Raw genomic sequence first — 21,205 nt, 5'->3', positions numbered from 1 at the left:
TTGGCATAACAAAAATTAAATGTTTCGGCAAAATTTATTCTGATATAATTCAGAAAAGATTTAAAAGATGCATTTTCAAAATAATTATCCCTTTGTATTTCCAACGCTTTTAAAAAATTTCAGAGGAAAATTTAAAAATGCATATCTGAATACACCAATACCATCCGAAGATGTATCTCCGAATCATATTTTATTCAAAATGAGGTTGATATCATAATATTACATTTTGATTGTAATTTGGATGCGTTCGAAGATGCATCTCTAAAAACATGACAATTTTAGATTTTTAAATGTATAATATACTTATACTTCCTCTGTCTCACAATAGATGTGCTCTTTGAGATTTTAACATTTTTTAAGATAATAATTAATTGTATTGATTTCAATTATAAAACAAATGTCATTTATTAAAATAATTTTATTAATAATAAATAGTAAAATAATTACATGATTTAAAATACAATAAATAAGAATAAATTAATAATAAATATCATATAGATATTTTTTAAAAAATAAAATAATTTGAGACAAATAAAACTATGAAAAAAGACATCTATTATGAGATGGAAGGCGGGTGGAGTATAAGGATGGAAAGTGGTGCACACAATTTCAACGATAAAACTGAAGTTTGAATCAGTGATATATGGTGAAGTGAATTAGTAACATCAATTTTCAAATATCCAATTAGTTTATTTTATTCAATTTCACCATATACCACCACCACCACCACCATCAATCCAAACATACTAGACAAGGAAAATTAAATTAGAAGTCAAACCAACCAAACAGAAAATGGAAGGTGAATAGCCACCAATATGAATCTATAGATCATATGTCCAAAACAAATTTTAACAAGACTGTAAGTAACCAGTACTCATTGTATGATCTCCAGTTGTATTGCATATAAGCACTACATCGTCGTTGTGCCCCGTACCTAACAATCATACAATCATGAAATTTTTATATAAGGAGACAAGATAATCAAGGGGCGAGGGGGTAGTCGCCTCCTCTGTACAGCCCGTAAAGATGCTGCATTTGGCATGCTTCAAATGAGTTTTAACTGCTATTCTGCTACACCTCAAACCTAGGAACTCAGAAACTGCAGCATGGAAAATTTGCATGCCGTGAATTAAGAATTGCATTACTCCACTAATACAACTAGCTGTATGAAAATGCTGTATTCCAACATAGAATTTCATAGATTGACTTTCAACTCCCTAGTTAAAAAATTGTAAGAATTTCACAACAAATTGGATTTTGCATCACAGACCAGTTTAGCTGTAAAAACATGCAATCCAATCAGACGGCACAGTAAACACGCAACCACCTACACAAACCCCTAAATAAGTTCAACACTGTTAAGCTCAAAGAAAGTCTGCTGAGTAGTCAGAATTGCCGGGAGATGATTTATTCTCTGTGCATCAGAGATAACTTCAGTAAATAATGAGAAAAAAATCTAGTCAAAATGGTGCAATTAATAGCGGCCAAACTCAATTATTAGTAGATAGTTATGGTTAAGGAAACAAACTGGGTTTATAAGTTTGTTAGGTGGAGTGTATAACATTTAATCTATGCGTTCTAGGCTTTACACTCCCTAGTCCCTTGTCATTGTTAATTTCTGTCACTGACAAAATGCCCTCAGAACTCAAAAGTTCATTCACTTGTGTTTTTGTTATTCTTCTTCTTAACATTGTAAGTTGTACCCTCTGCCTCTCCCCTCTCCCCCAAAATAAGAAAAACAGCAACAACAACCAAGCCTTAGGCGGTATAAGCTACACAATTCAAACAATGATACAGTATTTTATCATAGATAAAATATGCAGCAACACAATTGACCTTCAAGTATTTCCTAATATTTTCTCCTCCAGTTTTTCTTGGTTTTACACCTTCATCTGATATACTCCCCAAGTCTCCTTATAAGGAACCTACATGTCTCCCAAACCACCTAACTTGAGATTCAACGATCAGTTCTACAACAGGAAAAAAACCATGAATAATATATTTTTGGCTTGATGAACTATTACCGTATAGTTATTCTTCCTTCTTTTCTTCCCCTCCCTACTAATAAAGTTATTAGAGAAAACTTACGTGATAAACTAAGTTAAAATTTTAGGCATTATATAGAATTCTAGGAAGTTAAACGAAAGCTGAGTGCTTAATGTGTCGAGATGAACTTGTTTAAGATGTTAACAAATAACTCAACACAAACACTCATGAAGTAATGTTGTGATTGTGATTATTCGTGTAAGATCAAGTTCACAGTTCACATAAGTCACAACACCCAATAAACAGTGACCTCTCATGCTTAAAGCAATGTAGTATGTATAATATACAAATACAAATGAGCACAAACAATTATGTTTCACAGTTCAACCTGCAATCCGTTTTCTGTATTCCTAAGCCAATGATGACCATGGTTACTTTCAATTAACACATTGACAGTAACCATGCAATTGAAAATAATATTCGTGTAAGATCAAGTTCACAGTTCACATAAGTCACAACTCCCAATAAACAGTGACCTCTCATGCTTAAAGCAATGTAGTATGTATAATATACAAATACAAATGAGCACAAACAATTATGTTTCACAGTTCAACCTGCAATCCGTTTTCTCTTTTCCTAAGCCAATGATGACCATGGCTACTTTAAATTCAAACATTGTCAGTAACCATGCAATTGAAAAAAATATTGACCAGCAATTACAAGATTTTTTATGTGAAAAGGTGCAGTAAATGCAAAGTATGTTTATATCAGTTTGACCATAACTGATATTGGAAATGCTACAGAATATTTATGCACATGTAACAATTTTTTAGAATTGTAAATGTAACATATGGCTGAGCATTTTGGTAATCACATTTTTAGCATCATCAATTCAATCATGTTTAACACAGTAGAAGGAAATTTGACTTTTTAATAAGCTATTATCATAGTCAAAATATTTTAATGAGCACTATTTTAATGATAATGTACTATACATTTCTTAACAATGAGTGGATCAAACTCAAATACTATAACTTAACATTGATAAGAACAAATGAACGATGAATTCTGGATTACAGTGCAGGTAGCAAGCATTGATAGTCAAATGAAATAATAAAACATCAACAATGTTGATGAACTGTTCAAATATACATAATATGTAGCAAAGCACAATCATAAACTAACTTATTATGCATTAGTTAAAGCATATATCCAGAAGTTATAACACAGCTAAAAACAGAGTGATAACAAATACCTCTACACATTATTGTTTCACTAAAATTCTTCATGTGAATCCGGAGAAGTCCTTTGGTGGTTCAATCCATATGCTTTCAAAAGGGTCTTGTTCGCCCCAGTCATGCCACTGCTTACGAGGATAGTAACGATAGTCGTCAAGAGAGAATGATACACAACGCTTTCCATAAAAACGAACTTTAGAAAAGTAGATACTGTTCCTCATTATTCCAGAGAGGTCAGTCCTTGAATGAGAAGACAAAAAACTAGCAAAAAGAGTTGCTCCATCTAGTGTTTTTAGCTCTTCCCATTCCATTAATGTCTGATCTAACTTGAAAATAATAGGGTTTTCACTAGAACATGTATAAATTACAATAACATCTCCTTCTTGCTCGGTCATAAATTTCCCCTTCCACCAATTTTTGGCAAAAAAATTCTCTGGGCATTTGGGTGGAGGTACTGATAGAACACTCCAAGTCCGCTCAGATGGATCAAATACCCCTAACCAACCGGTTAGACTCAGGCAATAAAAAAGTCCATTACAAAACACAAGCTTATTCCATATGCTACTGACAAAGGGCAAGCGGTTTTGGTAATTAACAGTTGTCCACTCAGTTGCCCCAGGGTGACATGTGCTGATGGCCACAACAGTAGGACTAACATGCTTAACAGTGAACAGCACGCAGTCAGGTGATGTTGGAGCACAGGAAAAAGCAACTATCTGGTATGTCATCTCAAATCTTGGCATTTTGATAATCTCCCGAGTAAAGGGATTAAAGAAAAACACTCGGTCAGTTCTTGGCCGGTATAGCAGTAACCAACCATCTTTTGTATAACAAACTCTAGATCCATTCAGCTCTGAAAACTCCAGGGAATACGTCTTCCGCTGCACAGGGTCATAGAATTCATACCACTGACCAAATTTTGGAAAATACATTAACCACGGTGATTGGTTAACCACCCGTACAGCATTGGCAACAGAATTCCAACTCTTGCAAACAACAGACGCACGAACATTATCGTCTAGTGCTAAACTACACATGATTATTTCTAAAAGCTCCGCAGGGAGATCAGACCATGTTTGCAACTCCAAATTATCATTTTTCACCTCTGTTTCTCCTCTTTTGCTGTTAGCGATGGTATCACTTAACCTAAATATTAGAGACGCATGTAAGAGTTCTACCCAACAAATCCACTTGAATTCTCTTAAAATGCAACATCAAGGATATAAATTATTAGCATTTTATGCCTTAATTAAAACAAAACTAGATAACATAATATTAATAACTAGGAACACAGTGAGAATTATATCAATCAGAGAAGTAAACAATAAAAATAAAAACACGCATTAATTAACTTAATTCTTTAAATTCTTTGAAATTAAACACGTCTAATATTATATTACAGTTAAACACATCATTAGATTATTAAATTAAACTAAAAGAAAACATGCATCACAATTTTATCAAAGTTATAATAACATCTGATCTCACTAATTTGATCCATAAACCCTAATGCAATCAATGTGACAAACTAGCCTCAAACTTGTTCAATTTTGTGAAATTCAGAGTTCAGATTCATCAATTAGACAGGAAAACAATAAAATCCACCAATCCATGCAGAGATCCAACACTGAGAATCAATTTTCAGATATATACTGTGATTAATTGGAAGAAAAAAATGTGAATTATAAATTAACGATGAAAATTCGCAATTGAATTTGAGAGAGAAGTGACTTACAATTTCAACTTCCTCTTCTTTTTCCCTGACATTAATCGAAGTTTTCACTCTGACGAAGTCGCGGTTGTTGTTCTAGAGAGAGAGAGGAACCGCGAGAGAAAAGAGAGAGGAAGTGGAAAGTGTGTCAACAAGAGAAGAAAGAAATGAAATCACGTGGATATATCAGTGAATCAAGTTGAGTGACGGCACTCGCACGTGCGAGGCGGCTACGCCTTAGTTACCTGTACACGAAAAACGTGTGAACTGTTCTATATGGACACGATGGATATATCTATCTAGCTTACTACAATACAACCATAATCCACGTGACCGTCCCGTGGTCTCACCCCACCACTTTCTTTTTCTTTCGGCAAATGCTAACATGTGCCCCAATGGCATAAATTAATGATATATTTATAGAAATATTCTCTTGAAATTCGCGTATTTGATTTCTTGAAATTTAAAATTTTATTTTATTCCACACAATTTTTTTAATTATAGTAACCTTAACTTGTGCCATCGATAATGATCATTAATTAGTTAGTGTCATCGATAATGATCATTAACTACACAACTTTTCTTTCTTAACTAGTTACTGTCATCGGTAATGATCATTAATTACATATAATTTGATAATGATAATAATAATAATATGGGTAATGCTTGTGTCCTAGGGCACAAGATAAGACACTCACTTACAGAAAATTTGTATTGAAAAAACCAATTATAAAATTAATTTTATACCTTTATTAAAATCAATACACAATTTATAACACAAAATTACTTTTTTTAATTCTTATCTTATGTCCTAGGAGCACAAGTTAGCATTTGTTATTGATTATTGTCGTGGTTCTCAATAAAAAAATACTAATTAAAAGAAATAAATTTAGAGTTTAAACACACAAAGAAACTAAGAAATACTATGTATTAGAAGAAAAATGATAAAACTACATTTGTTTATTCAATTCGATCAAATGATTTATTATATTTGTAATAGTTGTTACAAGAGATTATAATTGAGTTTAAAAAATAGTATTTAAAGGTGTTTAGAAGTGCTTCCTAATCTCCTATATACCTTCAAAAAATTCTCAAATTTCAATAACTCTAAATTTATCGAGGATTCTCAATCATTCTCTTTGTCTTTGATTGATAAGACTCTAAAAATTGTTAAAACATAAATGATAGATACATATTTATAATTGCTTAAAATTGATGAATCCTTAATGGATCAAAACATAGTTCATTAATTGTTAGAATAAAAATATTATAAATATCTCTTTTATATTAATTTAGAGTATCTTAGAATATCTCTAAATTAATATAAAATGTTATGGCATTAATGAACGGATCCACAAACTAAACCAACCAAATATGACATTCTTGAATCGTTCGAATCGGATCCGTTTTTTGGCTTTTTAATTTCTGACAATCTCGAAACTTATTTTATTTTTATTTATCACTCAAAAGTATAATGCATGCTTCTACAATATTTACCTTGACTTGAAATTGTTGTGATGTAAATTGAGTCATCAACCACCTTGTTGTACTCTACCATGTTGAAACAATATTCAACAACCTCAATAAAAAGTCATCCTTGAATCTTGATCTCGCAACTTATACCACTTGTTTCCAATCACCCTTTTTCGCTTTAAGCATGGATCTTCGACCATATTTGACTCTAACTATTTTCGAATGCCTCATTGAAGGTCCTTATTTCTGAGTTTTGTAACCCTCTAGGCACATCCAAAGCATAACACCAAGACTAGCATAATTGTTCCTTTGAGATGGTATAATCTCCCTCCTTACCTTATCACGAGTCAAATGATAATCAGAGGCATATGTAATTGTTCCATTACTACTATTAGTATCCATAGTAGAAAATTTCATCTCAAACTGAGTCTTTTCCACAAGAGTTTCTAAAAGTTTCATCCACAGTGTTAGACGATAGGATTATATCTAGAGGGGTGAATAGATCACTAGTTAAAAAATTTGACAAAAAATAGTTTTGAAAAATTTATGGTGCGCAGAAGTATGCGAAAGTATCCCGGGTCAAATTGTCTAACCGAACCCGCTATCAAAAAGCTCGGATATGCGTAATTATAATCACGGTATGATAACGAATCACAAATTGACCAGACAAAATTAATCATAACCAGTTGAATGCAAAACAACAAGGATAGTCTACTTCCAATGATAATTCACAAAAAAAATTATTGAGACAATTTGTCGAACACCTAGTGTGCAACCGATATTGTTTGGAAACTTATGTGGTATTGTTGATCTTAAAATCCAATCACAATCTAAAGGATTGTGATCAACTCAATAACACCAATTTCAAAATATGATCAATAATATTATCAAAACAAATTGATCGCACGATCGATGAAATATATATATATATATATATATATATATATATATATATATATATATATATATATATATATATATATATATATATATATATATATATATATATATATATATATAGAGAGAGAGAGAGAGAGAGAGAGAGAGAGAGAGAGAGAGAGTATACAAGGATTTGTTTAGGCAGTTTCCCAATCGACCTCGCTATGGATACGTTTTCCCTCAATTCGAACTCGAATTGAGATGATGAAATTAACCTTACTTTGTAAATGTATGTATACAAGAGATATGTAGCAATCCAACCCCACAACCCATAAGTTTAATGTTGGTTCTGACACCTTCTCTTCCCTTGATCAAAGCTTGATTAAGTAACCCAATAATGCCGCTTTGATTCACCATTTCACTCTACTTATTTGCAAGAAACCCATTGTTATTCAAAGCTTTCACTCGATCGAATCCAAAATGCACAATTATTGTATCCTAAGATTTACCAGTGCGACCCACCGTCCCATGCTACTCCTTTGTAAGAACCTCTCGTTCTTCAAAGACTTCACTCAATCAAATCCAGATTTCATAATCTTATCCAAAACCTTCAAATCCCTAAACAATCTTGAAGGAAAACACAACCTTTGTTTTCTGATTTGAAACCCTCAAAGATCTCAACCCAATTTACAGTACAATCAACCTAAATTGGATCTTATCGACCCTAATTCTAGATGGCAACCAAATAAAGAATGATTATGTGTAATTTGCTTATGTGTATGCATAAAAATGAGGTTGAAGATGATGAAAATGCTTTGAAATCCCGGTTTTGTATAGGTTTTACACTCTAGAAACCTTACTATAAATGATGCATGTAGCAATTATATATATGTAAACAAGTATGAAGCAAAAGGAATGCAAAAGGATTAGAAAATAATGCAAATTCTCAAGATTTGTAATGTATGTGTCGATATGCTAGTCATGTGTCAACACATATGATGCATGTGCCGACCTGTAGAAGCCATGCGTCAACCTGTATAGGTTATACGTCGACATGTAGAGGCGGCACATCTAACAGATTGTACAAGCTTTAAAAATGCAACACATGAGTCGACCTATAAAACGTATGTGTCGACCTGTAGAGAAAAAATCTCTCAATGTGTCGACCTGTAATGCGTATGTGTCGACCTGTGGGTTATTTTTCACATAAAAATGAGATTTTTATGCATAAAACCTTTTCTTGATGCATGAATCTTTTCTAAACCTTTTCCAACATGTTGCCATGCTTCCTAATGCTAAAATGCACAACTAGACTCAGATGATACCGTCCAATGTAGATAAACGCTAAAGTATCCTAATTTTTACATCATACAAAATACATCTAACGAAAGGTTACACTTATAAACTCCCCCTTTTTGATAATGGCAAAACTTGAGACAATGCATTTCGTGTCCATGAAGGCTCCCCCTGAATGTATGTGTCGTAACTTCATATGTTTCTCCCCCTTTGACAATATCAAAACGAGACAAAGGAGGATATCAGTAGTTTCACATTGATGCAACAAATCACATATACAATATACCATACAAAGGAATTTGCAAAGATAAGAACGTGCACTCACATATACACAACATACATGAAGATACACAATAGAAATAAATATAACATAAATAGCAATACAACAATATTACATAATTGTCATCCAAGGCAATACACATAGTAAACCATTGTTTCATATTCAAATAAATTAGTAACATTGTCAATACATAACTAGCAGCAAAATAAATCAACAAAAAGAAAAATGCATGATAACTCAAAGTATGACTCAAAGCAATGCACCACAAGACACGAGACTCAAAAACACAACAACACAACACTTCATCATCTTCCATGACCCCTATGCATTGGTCTCACTCCCCTATACCATCTTTGTCCATAATTACTATAATGATAATCCAAGAAATCACACATTTCTCGTAAAACCTAGCATAATGATGATGGTTGTCATTCTGAATCGAGATCATATGATTTATCCTAGCAATTGTGGATGCATTATTTGCATCCATCTCATTGCACATAGACACAAAACTCTTTGTCACATAAGAAGTGAATGCTTCAAAATTGGCATCTTGTGGACCCATGTGCTCTTGCATGAGACGAGATCTCTCTACTTGAGCAGCCTCAAAGGAATCCTGCCTTCTACAATCTTTCTCATACTGCTCATCTTGCCTCAACTGCATATTTTGGAGCATAGTCATGATGGAAGACGTATCACCAAATCCAGCACCGAGTGTAATACCATGAGCATCCCCATGAGTAGCATCTTACATAATAACATCACCCTCAGGAACATCATGAGAGGCACCAATTGGTTGCTCATCATCTATATGTGCCTCAACAACATCATCACTGAACTCTGCAGGATCATCAAAATTATAAATCTTCCTACCATTCTTACCCATAAGGAAGTAGTACGCCCGATGATTTATATTTCAGAAGTAACCCATGTTGGTTATGGTATGTTGAGAGAACTCTTGAGCTTGGCCTGAATACCTATAAGTAAGATTAGGCATATCAATATTCAAGTAGTTCAGAATCTTAGCAATCATGGAGACATACCATAATGAAGTCCCTTTGTTGCATTCTTTAATGGCGAACATACGAGATACAGAGTAATGTGCCCAATTAATTTTAATCTTGTTTAAAAGAATATAAACCAAATGAATTTGAGCAAAGTCTATTCTTGAGAACCCCCCATTTTTTGGGCGCAAGCCATGAGAAACCAGCCACAGTAGAATTCTAGGAACCATCTTCAATTGACCGTTAGTAACTGGATCATAACAATCATCAGAACGAGGAGCTTTAAGTAGCTCATTCACATGAATGTTCCACTCAAAGAATAAATTAGTATTGTCATCTGTCACCAATGGGACAACTTCATCATCACTATCATCAATATCAACAACAGTAATACCAAATAAAGATTTCCATAGATCATTACTGAACTCATATATAGTGTTACCTATGGTGACTTGAATCATGAACCTCGCCTATCATGTAACCCTGAGTAGAATACACGAATGAGGTCTTCATTATAGTCTTGAGAAAGCTGTAGAAAGTAATCAATTTGTTGATGCACAACAAGACTTATAACTTATGGAATATCCAAACAACCAACCACAATAGGCTCCCATACGTATTACTTTACAACAAGGCGACGTTGATGTTTTCCCTCAAATTCCTCAACACACTTAGTTGATACCAATGAAATAGGCACTAGAATAAAAATGAGTTTAGGAAACAACGCAAAACCGCAGCTAGATGTATAAAAACCGTAGTTTTTGCCTTTAGCCCACGCTTATCTAGGCATGGAATATGCGGTCGTTGTCTATTCCTTTAAGCTATGTTTTATTACTTTTGCCCACGAATGACCAAACTCGTTGCCTAAATATGTGAGTAGGCTACAACTTTTAAACTAGTTTTGACCGCGATTTTCAATTAAGCTACACCTGTATAAGCGTTGTTTGTAGATTAAACCACAGTTTTCTTAATACAAGTTTTTTAAGACAACATTTGAAAAGTGTTGCCTAATATTTAAGACACAACTTTTTGGACTTAATTACTCTATTTTTTCCAAATAAAATTAGACTAATTGTTTAAATACTAATGATATCAACTTTGTGATAAACATTTATAATAAAATAATAATAAGATTCATATATATTATTTAATTCAAAGAATTCCACTAAAAAAATAGTGCATAAAACTAAACTCTATTAAAAACTAAATATACAAAAATTAACTAGCTTTCTAACAACATCCCATCCCTAACTTTATTTTCGTTTATAAAATCTTAACAAATCTATTTTGTCCAAGTTTTTATTATATTATAATATATTTACAAGTGCTTTGCTCCAATGTCTTTTGTAGTTCAATGCCCTAACATGGTTGTTTCTCCTGAACATAAAGTGATATTAGGTTCCAAAGGAATGATGATTGTCTGATGTGGATTGAAAATTGAATAGATAAGTATTTATCTTTCTGACATATTTTTCAACTCTCATGAATTTTTCATCTCATAAAGCAATTTTTTATTTAAAATAACCACTATTTTCAAATTAAATACTAAAATAATCACATTTTCAAACTATTTATCAAATTAACCATTTTTTAAACAAAAAAAGTTACACGACAAGAGCAGATGCCATTGCCTGTGGTGCATGCATTACTTATTTACATTAAGGCGCCACTACCTATGGCGCATGCATGCAAAAGGCTAATATTGCATGCATGTGCCACTCCTCCTAACGCCACCACCTATTACTTTTTACCAATAAATCATGCATGCATCACTCCTCCTAGCGCATGTTCAATAGCCTTTTGCATACATACATCACTCCTTCTGGTTCCTCCCCTTAGTACATGTGTAGTATATTTTTTAAATAATTAAAAAAAAAAGAACATGCGCCACCTGTTCTTATTGCATCATGTGCATGCATGCACCACTAGGATTGAGGTCTTAGTGCAACTTTTTTTTTGTTTGAAAACTGGTTAATTTGATAAATAATTTCAAAATATGGTTATTTTGGTATTTAATTTTAAAATAGTGACTTTTTTTTTTTAAATATCATAAAGCTTCCCGGATACAAACTATTAATCAATATAACATGATTTCTAATACAAACCAATCATAAATACTGCCTTAATTATATCTCAAAGAATAAGAACATAATGATATCTTTAAAGGTAAAAGTCCAACAATTCATAAACTCTATACAAGGAAATATCATAAAATGCTACTCCAAATCCAATAAGTCACATATAAAATAACAAACTTGTTGTATGAAATCTTTATGATAAATTAATTTTTTAAAAATATTTACATCAATTGCACAACTTGCATCAAACAACTATTCCACAACAAACAACCCTAAATATAACATGTTATTAAGAACACAGAAGAAACCATAGCCTCAATTTTGAGGTCCAACCTTTCAGACTCGGTGCTCCAATCATAAATATTGCCTTAATTATATCTCAAAGAACAAGAACATAATAATATCTTTAAAGGTAAAAATCCAACAATTCATAAACTCTATACAAGAAAATATCATAAAATGCTACTCCAAATCCAATAAATCACATATAAAATAACAAACTTGAGTATGAAATCTTTAACATGATAAATTAATTTTTTAAAAATATTTACACCAATTGCACAACTTGCATCAAACAACTATTTCACAACAAACAACCCTAAATATAACATGTTATTAAGAACACAGAAGAAACCATAGCCTCAATTTTGAGGTCCAACCTTTCAGACTCGGTGCTCCAATCATAAATACTGCCTTAATTATATCTCAAAGAACAATAACATAATAATATCTTTAAAGGTAAAAATCCAACAATTCATAAACTCTATACAAGAAAATATCATAAAATACTACTCCAAATCCAATAAATCACATATAAAATAACAAACTTGATGTATGAAATATTTAACATGATAAATTATTTTTTTTTAAATATTTACATCAATTGAACAACTTGCATCAAACAACTATTCCACAACAAACAACCCTAAATATAACATGTTATTAAGAACACATAAGAAACCATAGCCTCAATTATGATAAATTAATTTTTTAAAAATATTTACATCAATTGCACAACTTGTATCAAACAACTATTCCACAAAAAACAATCCTAAATATAACATGTTATTAAGAACACAGAAGAAACCATAGCCTCAATTTTGCAGTTCAACCTTTCAGACTCGGTGCTCCAACAAAAATATTTGAATTGTGAAAATTGAACTTATTATTTCAATATCCAGTATAGCCATCACAACTTCAAATTTCCCCTTTACCAATTGCAGTCCCAAAAAAGCATACATGAACCATGAAAAAGATCATGAAAAAGCATATGTGAATATGCATGTCTTGATATCTTCATGAGTTAAATATGAAATTTTATTATATATGACTAACAAATTGTATAACACTAATAACTCTAAATGAGACCTATAGCACAAAGGAATCATTATTACCTTGTATAAAAAATAGTAGCATGCTCTAAGTATAAAATGAATAAGACCTATATCACAAAGTTTAAGATTTTGTCTTCCTTATCTCATAATGCATATGCCAAAGAAATTGATTATTCCCACTCTGTGATACAACTTTCAATCAGTAAGAGTGTTATAGAGAAATAGATTTAAAAAAATAAAATACACATAAACACTTTCAATCATTAAACTTGGATCCAACTCATACATTAGACATTTTCCATCAATTACAAGTGTTGATTTCCATCAATATAATGCATATGACTTTTCCATCAATTACAAGTGTTGATTTCCATCAATATAATGCATATGACTTGTGGACTTGTAATGAGACTAAGTTTAAACTAGGACATATGTCATATAGTGAGACCCCAAAAAATGAAACAAATCTAGTTGTTGCATTTATATTCCCTCAAATTTAAAAGCAACATATCATTTCATCAAACAACATATGAGACAACATCAACAAAGCTTACCACCAATAAAGTCACAATAGCCTCTAATCCCTATGGAGAGAAAACATAACATCTAGGGAATTTTTTTTTTAAATATCCAAAAATTTCAAAAAAATTTCAAAAATATCCAATTTTTCAAAATAATTACACAAATGGCCAAAATTGGCCATTTTTTACCCTTAGGCGCCACCCTAGTTGGCGCCTACCCTTAATGGGGAGGGCAAGTCGCCACTAGGGGTGGCGCCTATGCCCAAATCCATTTTTTTTTTTTTTTTTTTAATGTTTTTTTTTTTTTTTAATTTTTTTTTATTTATAAATTTATGTTTTTTATTAAGTATATTAATTTATGTTCACACATATATTTTGTCTAAATTTTTTTATTTATATATATATATATATATATTAATTTATATATATATAATTTATTTATATATATATATATATATATTAATATAATTTATAAGTAATTAATATTATTTGTAAATTTTTGGAAAAAAAATTAATTTATATATGTATAAAGATATGATAGACAATATTTTTAAAGATAAAGATAAAGATATAAAGATAATAAACAGAAAATATTTTTATTTAAATAATAAACAAGGCAAATATTACAAAGATATGATTAATCACATATGATGCGGTCCCTTGTACGATCCGCACGGGGGAGGTCTAGTTACTCGCCTAGACGGTTCACGTGGTGGTGGTGCTTCCCTATTACCACCCCTTGCCCTAACGCGCCCCCTTGCCGCTTGCCGTTGTGGTTCGGTCGAAGTCCCTTCAGTGCTGTAGGAAAGACGGGTCCCCTCTGCGCCCTCGAAGCTTTGTCTCGGTGGGACAAACTGACTACTGCTGGGTGCGCCCTCGAATTGTGGTCTTTGGTAGTTTAGGGTTGAATCGGGTTGGCCAAAGTGCAATGTTTGTTGTGGTGTGTAGTAGTCCTGTTGGTAGTCCTCTTGTATACCCGTGTCGGGGCTAGGTGGAGGACTGGAAGAGCTTGGGAAATTGCCGTGTTGGAATTGTTGGGATTGGTGGAAGTAGGGGGATTGATATTGTGGTAGGTGTTGGGACTGTTGATGGTGGTGGGAATGTTGAGTTTGTTGTTGGTAGTCTTCATGGTATTGGGATTGAGTTTGTGGTATGTATTGTTGATTTGGTTGGGGGGTGGACATGTGTTGTGGTTGTTGTTGTTGGTAATATGGTGGTGGTGGTTGTTGTTGGTAATAAGGTGGTGGTGGTTGTTGTTGGTAAAATGGTTGTGGTGGTTGTTGTTGGTAATAAGGTGGTGGTTGTTGTTGTTGGGAATACTGTGGTGGTTGTTGTTGTTGGAAATATGGCTGTTGCATCCAGGGATCGTCCAAATAGAACGGGTCAGACACAATCATTTCTGGATTGGTATTTGCTCTATACCATTCCACATATTCCCTTGTCGGCTTCATTTCGTTGGGCGCCACCGGAAATTGTAGAACATAGTGGGCACGGTCTTTCCACATTTTTCGAAACTCCTTAGCAAATTCCTTCCAATTTTGGGCATACCACTGGTGGTTGACTTTTTTTAGATGCCAAGGTTCCATGGACATTGGGGGGCCTGGGATGTCTTGATGCATTCCGAATTGAAGCTTGACACGGTCACTTTGGTGCATCTCCACAGTGGTGAACCGCATTATGGCCGTTTTTGCTGTCCAAACAGCTGCATCTTCGGGGTTTGGTTGATGTTCCAATCCCAAATATGGCCTCCAAATAAACTGCAAAGAAAAAAGTAAATATGTTATTTATCGATAATGCATGACATTAATAAATCAGTTAGAAGTTGAGTGATTTAGTGGTAATACATCCTGTGCTCGGAGACGATCCAACAGTTGACGATAAAATATAATTTTATTTTTGGGGGTAAGACTGTAATCCAGTCCGGTTGTAATGAACCTAAACAAAAAAAGATAAATAATATTAGTTACAAATATTTATAGAATAAATATACAAAATGAAATAAGATCATAAATTTACCTAGTTGCGTAGGGGAAGGAGTAGTCATTAGGATTTTCTGGGGCTAGCCTCGGCAATCTCCACCACCCCCATGTTTGAAGCAAAAAAGAACATCCAGAAAATGTACAGTGCTCATTTTGTGCATTTTTACACAAAGAGCTATATAGGAATGCTAATACTGCAGAACCCCAACTATATGTGCTTATTCTATCAATGTCCCCGAGCAAACTCAAGTACATAAAATTTATGCTATTTCCCGTCCCTTCGGGAAATAGCAAGTTCCCAAACAATAGCATAATGTAAACCCGGGTTTTTATGACTTTTTCTTGTTCGGAGGATTCCTCAGTCAAAGTTATGGAGTCGTGGTACAATTGTAGGCTAGATAATTTAATACCCTGACCCCTTGCTTTGGCAGACCCCTCACCCTCGACCAGATCTACCCCCAACATTTCAACACATATTTGGAAGACTTGGTGGAATCTGATGATGCAGAAACGTGACAAGTGTGAGGCATGCGTGGGAATCTTGCAGAATAGGTGCAGACTACGTGGCAGTGTTGGCATGCATAGGTGCAGACTAGGTGGGAGTTGTCTTGTCTTGGGGAAGACTTGGTGGAATCTGATGATGCAGAAACGTGACAAGTGTGAGGCATGCGTGGGAATCTTGCAGAATAGGTGCAGACTACGTGGCAGTGTTGGCATGCTTAGGTGCAGACTAGGTGGGAGTTGTCTTGTCTTGGGGAAGACTTGGTGGAATCTGATGATGCAGAAATGTGACAAGTGTGAGGCATGCGTGGGAATCTTGCAGAATAGGTGTCACACTGTACAGGTCAGATGAGAAGTTAAGTGTCACAGAGATAGTAGAATCCAATTTTAGCTTTGATATCCCCCAATAATTTATTTAACGGTTGAAATTTGACTTTCAAATATTTATTATTGTGGTGTACGCGTGCACTTTCAAATATTTTTCAAAAAGAAAAACAAATAATTATATTGTAATTAAATTATTTTATGTTTTATTACAACTTTAAATTGAATACTTCATTTAGTTACGCCATACTAATTGGCGTATATGTGTTATAAAAGTAGAAAAAGTCCAAAACACCTGCATGGGATAGGTTGGAATGCATTAGTACAGACTAGGTGGGAGTGTTGCATTCAAGGGTGTGACACGTGTAAGGCATGCGTGGGAATCTCTGAGACTTGGTGGTGAAGACTTGATGGGGAACAGGCATGCATGGGAATCTCTGAGACTATGTTCAGGCTAGGTGGATAGGTTGGAATGCATTAGTACAGACTAGGTGGGAGTGTTGCATTCAAGGGTGTGACACGTGTAAGGCATGCGTGGGAATCTCTGAGACTTGGTGGTGAAGACTTGATGGGGAACAGGCATGCATGGGAATCTCTGAGACTATGTTCAGGCTAGGTGGATAGGTTGGAATGCATTAGTACAGACTAGGTGGGAGTGTTGCATTCAAGGGTGTGACACGTGTAAGGCATGCGTGGGAATCTCTGAGACTTGGTGGTGAAGACTTGATGGGGAACAGGCATGCATGGGAATCTCTGAGACTATGTTCAGGCTAGGTGGATAGGTTGGAATGCATTAGTACAGACTAGGTGGGAGTGTTGCATTCAAGGGTGTGACACGTGTAAGGCATGCGTGGGAATCTCTGAGACTTGGTGGTGAAGACTTGATGGGGAACAGGCATGCATGGGAATCTCTGAGGTATTCACAATATCTTCACAGCAATCTTCACACACATATCTTCACAGCAATCTTCAGTAAGATTCTTGCAGTATAAATATTCACACACATTTTCGCAAAGGTATTCACAATATCTTCACAACAATCTTCACAAAACCTTGAAAATATCTTCACAAAACCTTCACAAAACCCTCACAAAACCTTCACAAAACCTTCACAAAACCTTCACAAAACCTTCACAATGTCTTCACAAAACATGTCATCTTCTTCACAATACAAAGTCAAAGCTCACGTCAACGGTGAGACTTATGAATGTGATAAGTCTGGCTTCCTATTTAGAAACACCGAATGCACTCGGTTTTGTCTAAATAGAGGAGCTGACTTCTCTTATCTGAAAAGGAAGATTGAGTCCAAACTAAGACAACCAGTGTCCCAAATTTTTTATCAACAACCTTTTTTTTCAGAAAACAACTCTGTCAAGTTTTATAAGTCATTGATTCAAAATGACATGGAGACACAATACATGCTTCGTAACCATGAGTACTCTGGTTACGACTACATAGTGTTGTACATTGTGTTGGAACAACCTCAACCAACTCAGAATATTCAATCACAGGTTATTGATCCTGTGATTGATGACGAACAAGATGCTGAGCACCACGTTGAAGACGATGTGGTTGATGATGCTGAAGACGTGGTTGATGACTTGGTGAACCGTCATTCTGAAGACGAAGACCAACCTCAAATACCTATAGCGCAACGCTACTCACCTCCTGCGCACTTCACAACACTTAACTTGGGCGAGGATGAGCCCTCATCAGATATGTTCTACAACCCATATATGAGGTCTGATGAGGACTTAAAGAAGGGTGACCAATTTCGGACCAAGGAAGAGTGTCTGTTAGCAATAAAGAACTGGCACTTGAAAAATTGTGTTGACTACGATGTTATCAAATCAAATCCGGAAAGATACGTTATTGAATGCAAAAATCCGGAGTGTGGATATAGGTTGATGGCATCGTACAAGAAGAAGCATAACGCGTGGGTGATAGGGTCAATATCTCAAGCTCACATTTGCGTCAACACCAACATGGCACAGGATCATCGCAAACTTAGCCATGACATGATCTGCCATTCCATATTACCTCTAGTTGAGGCTGACCCGTCACTGAAGGTCAAAACAATTATCTCCCATTGTGTGGCTGTTTTCAAATATACACCGTCATACAGAAAGGCTTGGTTAGCAAAAACCAAGGCAATTGAACTGGTGTACGGTAACTGGGAGGAATCATACAAACAACTACCACGCTACCTGGCTGCACTACGATTGTATTCACCTGGGACGGTTACTATAATGGAGACCTTGCCTGCACAATCCCCTGACGGAACTCGTCTAGAAGGTAATGGAATTTTCCATAGACTTTTCTGGGCATTCCGTCCATGCATCATCGGGTTCACATTCTGCAAACCACTTGTTCAAGTCGATGGAACTTGGCTGTATGGGAAATACAAAGGATCGTTACTGATGGCGGTCGCACAAGATGGCAATTCAAATATTTTCCCAATAGCCTTTGCATTGGTGGAAGGAGAAACGGCAGCTGGTTGGAGTTTCTTCCTTAAGAATCTTCGAACGCACGTGACTCCACAAGCTGGCATCTGCGTTATTTCTGACAGGCACGCCTCAATAGACAGTGCATACAATAATCCAGCAAATGGCTGGCATGACCCCCCGTCTACCCATGTCTACTGCATCAGGCATATTGCACAAAATTTTATGCGGGAGTTCAAGGATAACTTTTTGAAGCAACATTTGATAAACGCGGGGTACGCATTAAACCAGCCTGGATTCCAATACTATCGCCGGGAAATAGTGTTGGCAAATTCTGATGCAGGGAGGTGGATTGATAATATCGACAGAGCGAAGTGGACTAGATCGTACGACGATGGGGTGAGGTGGGGCCACATGACAACAAATCTTGTGGAATCAATGAACGGCGTGTTTAAGGGCATACGTAACCTCCCGGTAACCGCATTGGTGAGTGCGACCTATTTTCGGATGGCAACGTTGTTCGTAACAAGGGGCAGGCGCTGGAATGAAGTGTTGCAGACGAGTCAGGTTTATAGTGAAGCCTGCATGAAGTTTATGAGGCAGGAATCCGCCAAAGCCAGCAGCCATCGGGTTACGGAGTTCGACCGCCATGGCCACACTTTCAGTGTCAAGGAAACAATTGACCACAACCAAGGGCTGCCCAGACAAGAGTATAGGGTCCTAATACCAGACCGTTGGTGCGACTGTGGTCAATTTCAGGAGTATCGTATGCCTTGTTCCCATGTCATTGCAGCGTGTTCACACAGCCACTTCGATGCATTATCGCTAGTGTCTCCAATCTACAAAGTTGCAACATTGCTCAATGTATACGACAATCCCTTTCCGGTGGTAGCATTGGAGGCGTATTGGCCAGAGTATGACGGGGAAATTGTTTGGCACAACGAATCGATGCGGCGGAATAAAAGTGGTCGCCCAAATAGCAGGCGCATTAGAACTGAAATGGACGTCGCAGAGAAAATGCAGAGGAAGTGTAGCATATGTAGACAACTAGGGCATAATAAGAACAAATGTCCATATCGTGGATCTAGTTCCACAACTTAGTTTTCACTTTCATAAATCTGTGTACCAAAATCATTTTAAATTAAAGTTTACTTTTTATTCCAAATAGAAGATGACACTTGAACAACAAACACAAACATCTAACATTACAACACCAATTACTAAAACAAAAACAAATACTGGAACAAAAACAAGTACTAAAACAAGAACAAGTACTAGAACAATAACAAATACAACAACAACATGACAAACAACCATTAAAATCTAAGAAATTACAACAGTTAACACTATGTCGTCTGATCCATGCATCATTTGGATGCAATCAATGTCGCTTTCAACTTCAACCCACCAGCGTATCGTTTCTCCAGTTTCAAATGAGAACCTTGTTCTAAGCCTCTGAATCCTTCTGATGACTTCACCAGGTTGGTAATCTCCCTCTAACCAAGACATCAAGGACCTTTTTAGTTGGTCCAACGAACGGATGTTCCAAATTTCATCTCCATTGGGGGTTTCAAAGGCGAGAAAATAACATGCCCATCCCTTTTTAAGATTACTGGTTCAGGATCCGGGCGCCTTGATGATGTTCGCTGCCATGACGACGGTCTTGGGGATGCCATGAACTCAACTTGATACAGAAGGTGGTAGGAAACAGTGTTGAAGAAAATGCAAGGAAATAACACTTTATTTATAGGAAAAGATCTGGGTTGTACACCAGTCTACCTAACCCTAATTCTCCCAAAAATTTATAAATAATATTATTTAGTTATAAATAAATTAATATATATATAATTAATATATATATATATATATATATATATATATATATATATATATCTTGTAAATAATATTTATATATATTAATTAAATGTGTATAATATTAATGTTTATAAATTAAATTAATATATATATATATATAAATTAATATATATATAAATTAATATATATATATATATCTTGTAATAATTTTATTTATATATAAGTGTTAATATAAATTAATATAATTTAAAAAAAATATATTTATCAAATATCTAATATTTAAAAAAAAAATTAAAAAAAAAATTAATAAAACATTAAAAAAAAAAAAAAAAAAAAAAAAAA

General features: G+C 34.6%; 1 protein-coding gene across 4 annotated transcripts; it reads right to left on the bottom strand.

Annotated features, from left to right (window-relative positions):
• Positions 1-788: 788 nt before the first annotated feature.
• LOC127091970 (F-box/kelch-repeat protein At1g57790) lies at positions 789-5,139 on the bottom strand. Of its 4 annotated transcripts, none has more exons than XM_051030724.1 (3): positions 4,960-5,139; positions 3,242-4,370; positions 789-1,099 (listed from the first exon to the last, which is right to left on the bottom strand). In XM_051030724.1, exons 1-2 carry the CDS (start codon positions 4,989-4,991, stop codon positions 3,272-3,274), a joined length of 1,131 nt encoding a protein of 376 aa, XP_050886681.1. In that variant the 5' UTR covers positions 4,992-5,139; the 3' UTR covers positions 789-1,099; positions 3,242-3,271. The 4 variants fall into 4 exon arrangements, with proteins under 4 accessions (XP_050886681.1, XP_050886683.1, XP_050886682.1 ...); XM_051030726.1 differs by having other exon boundaries at positions 789-934; XM_051030725.1 differs by lacking the exon at positions 789-1,099 and adding an exon at positions 1,179-1,414.
• Positions 5,140-21,205: the final 16,066 nt, after the last annotated feature.

Source organism: Lathyrus oleraceus, chromosome 6 (genome assembly GCF_024323335.1).
Source record: "Lathyrus oleraceus cultivar Zhongwan6 chromosome 6, CAAS_Psat_ZW6_1.0, whole genome shotgun sequence".
Taxonomy (NCBI): domain Eukaryota; kingdom Viridiplantae; phylum Streptophyta; class Magnoliopsida; order Fabales; family Fabaceae; genus Lathyrus; species Lathyrus oleraceus.
Note: the sequence above shows the minus strand (reverse complement) of the source record. Positions and strands in the feature narration are given on the sequence as shown.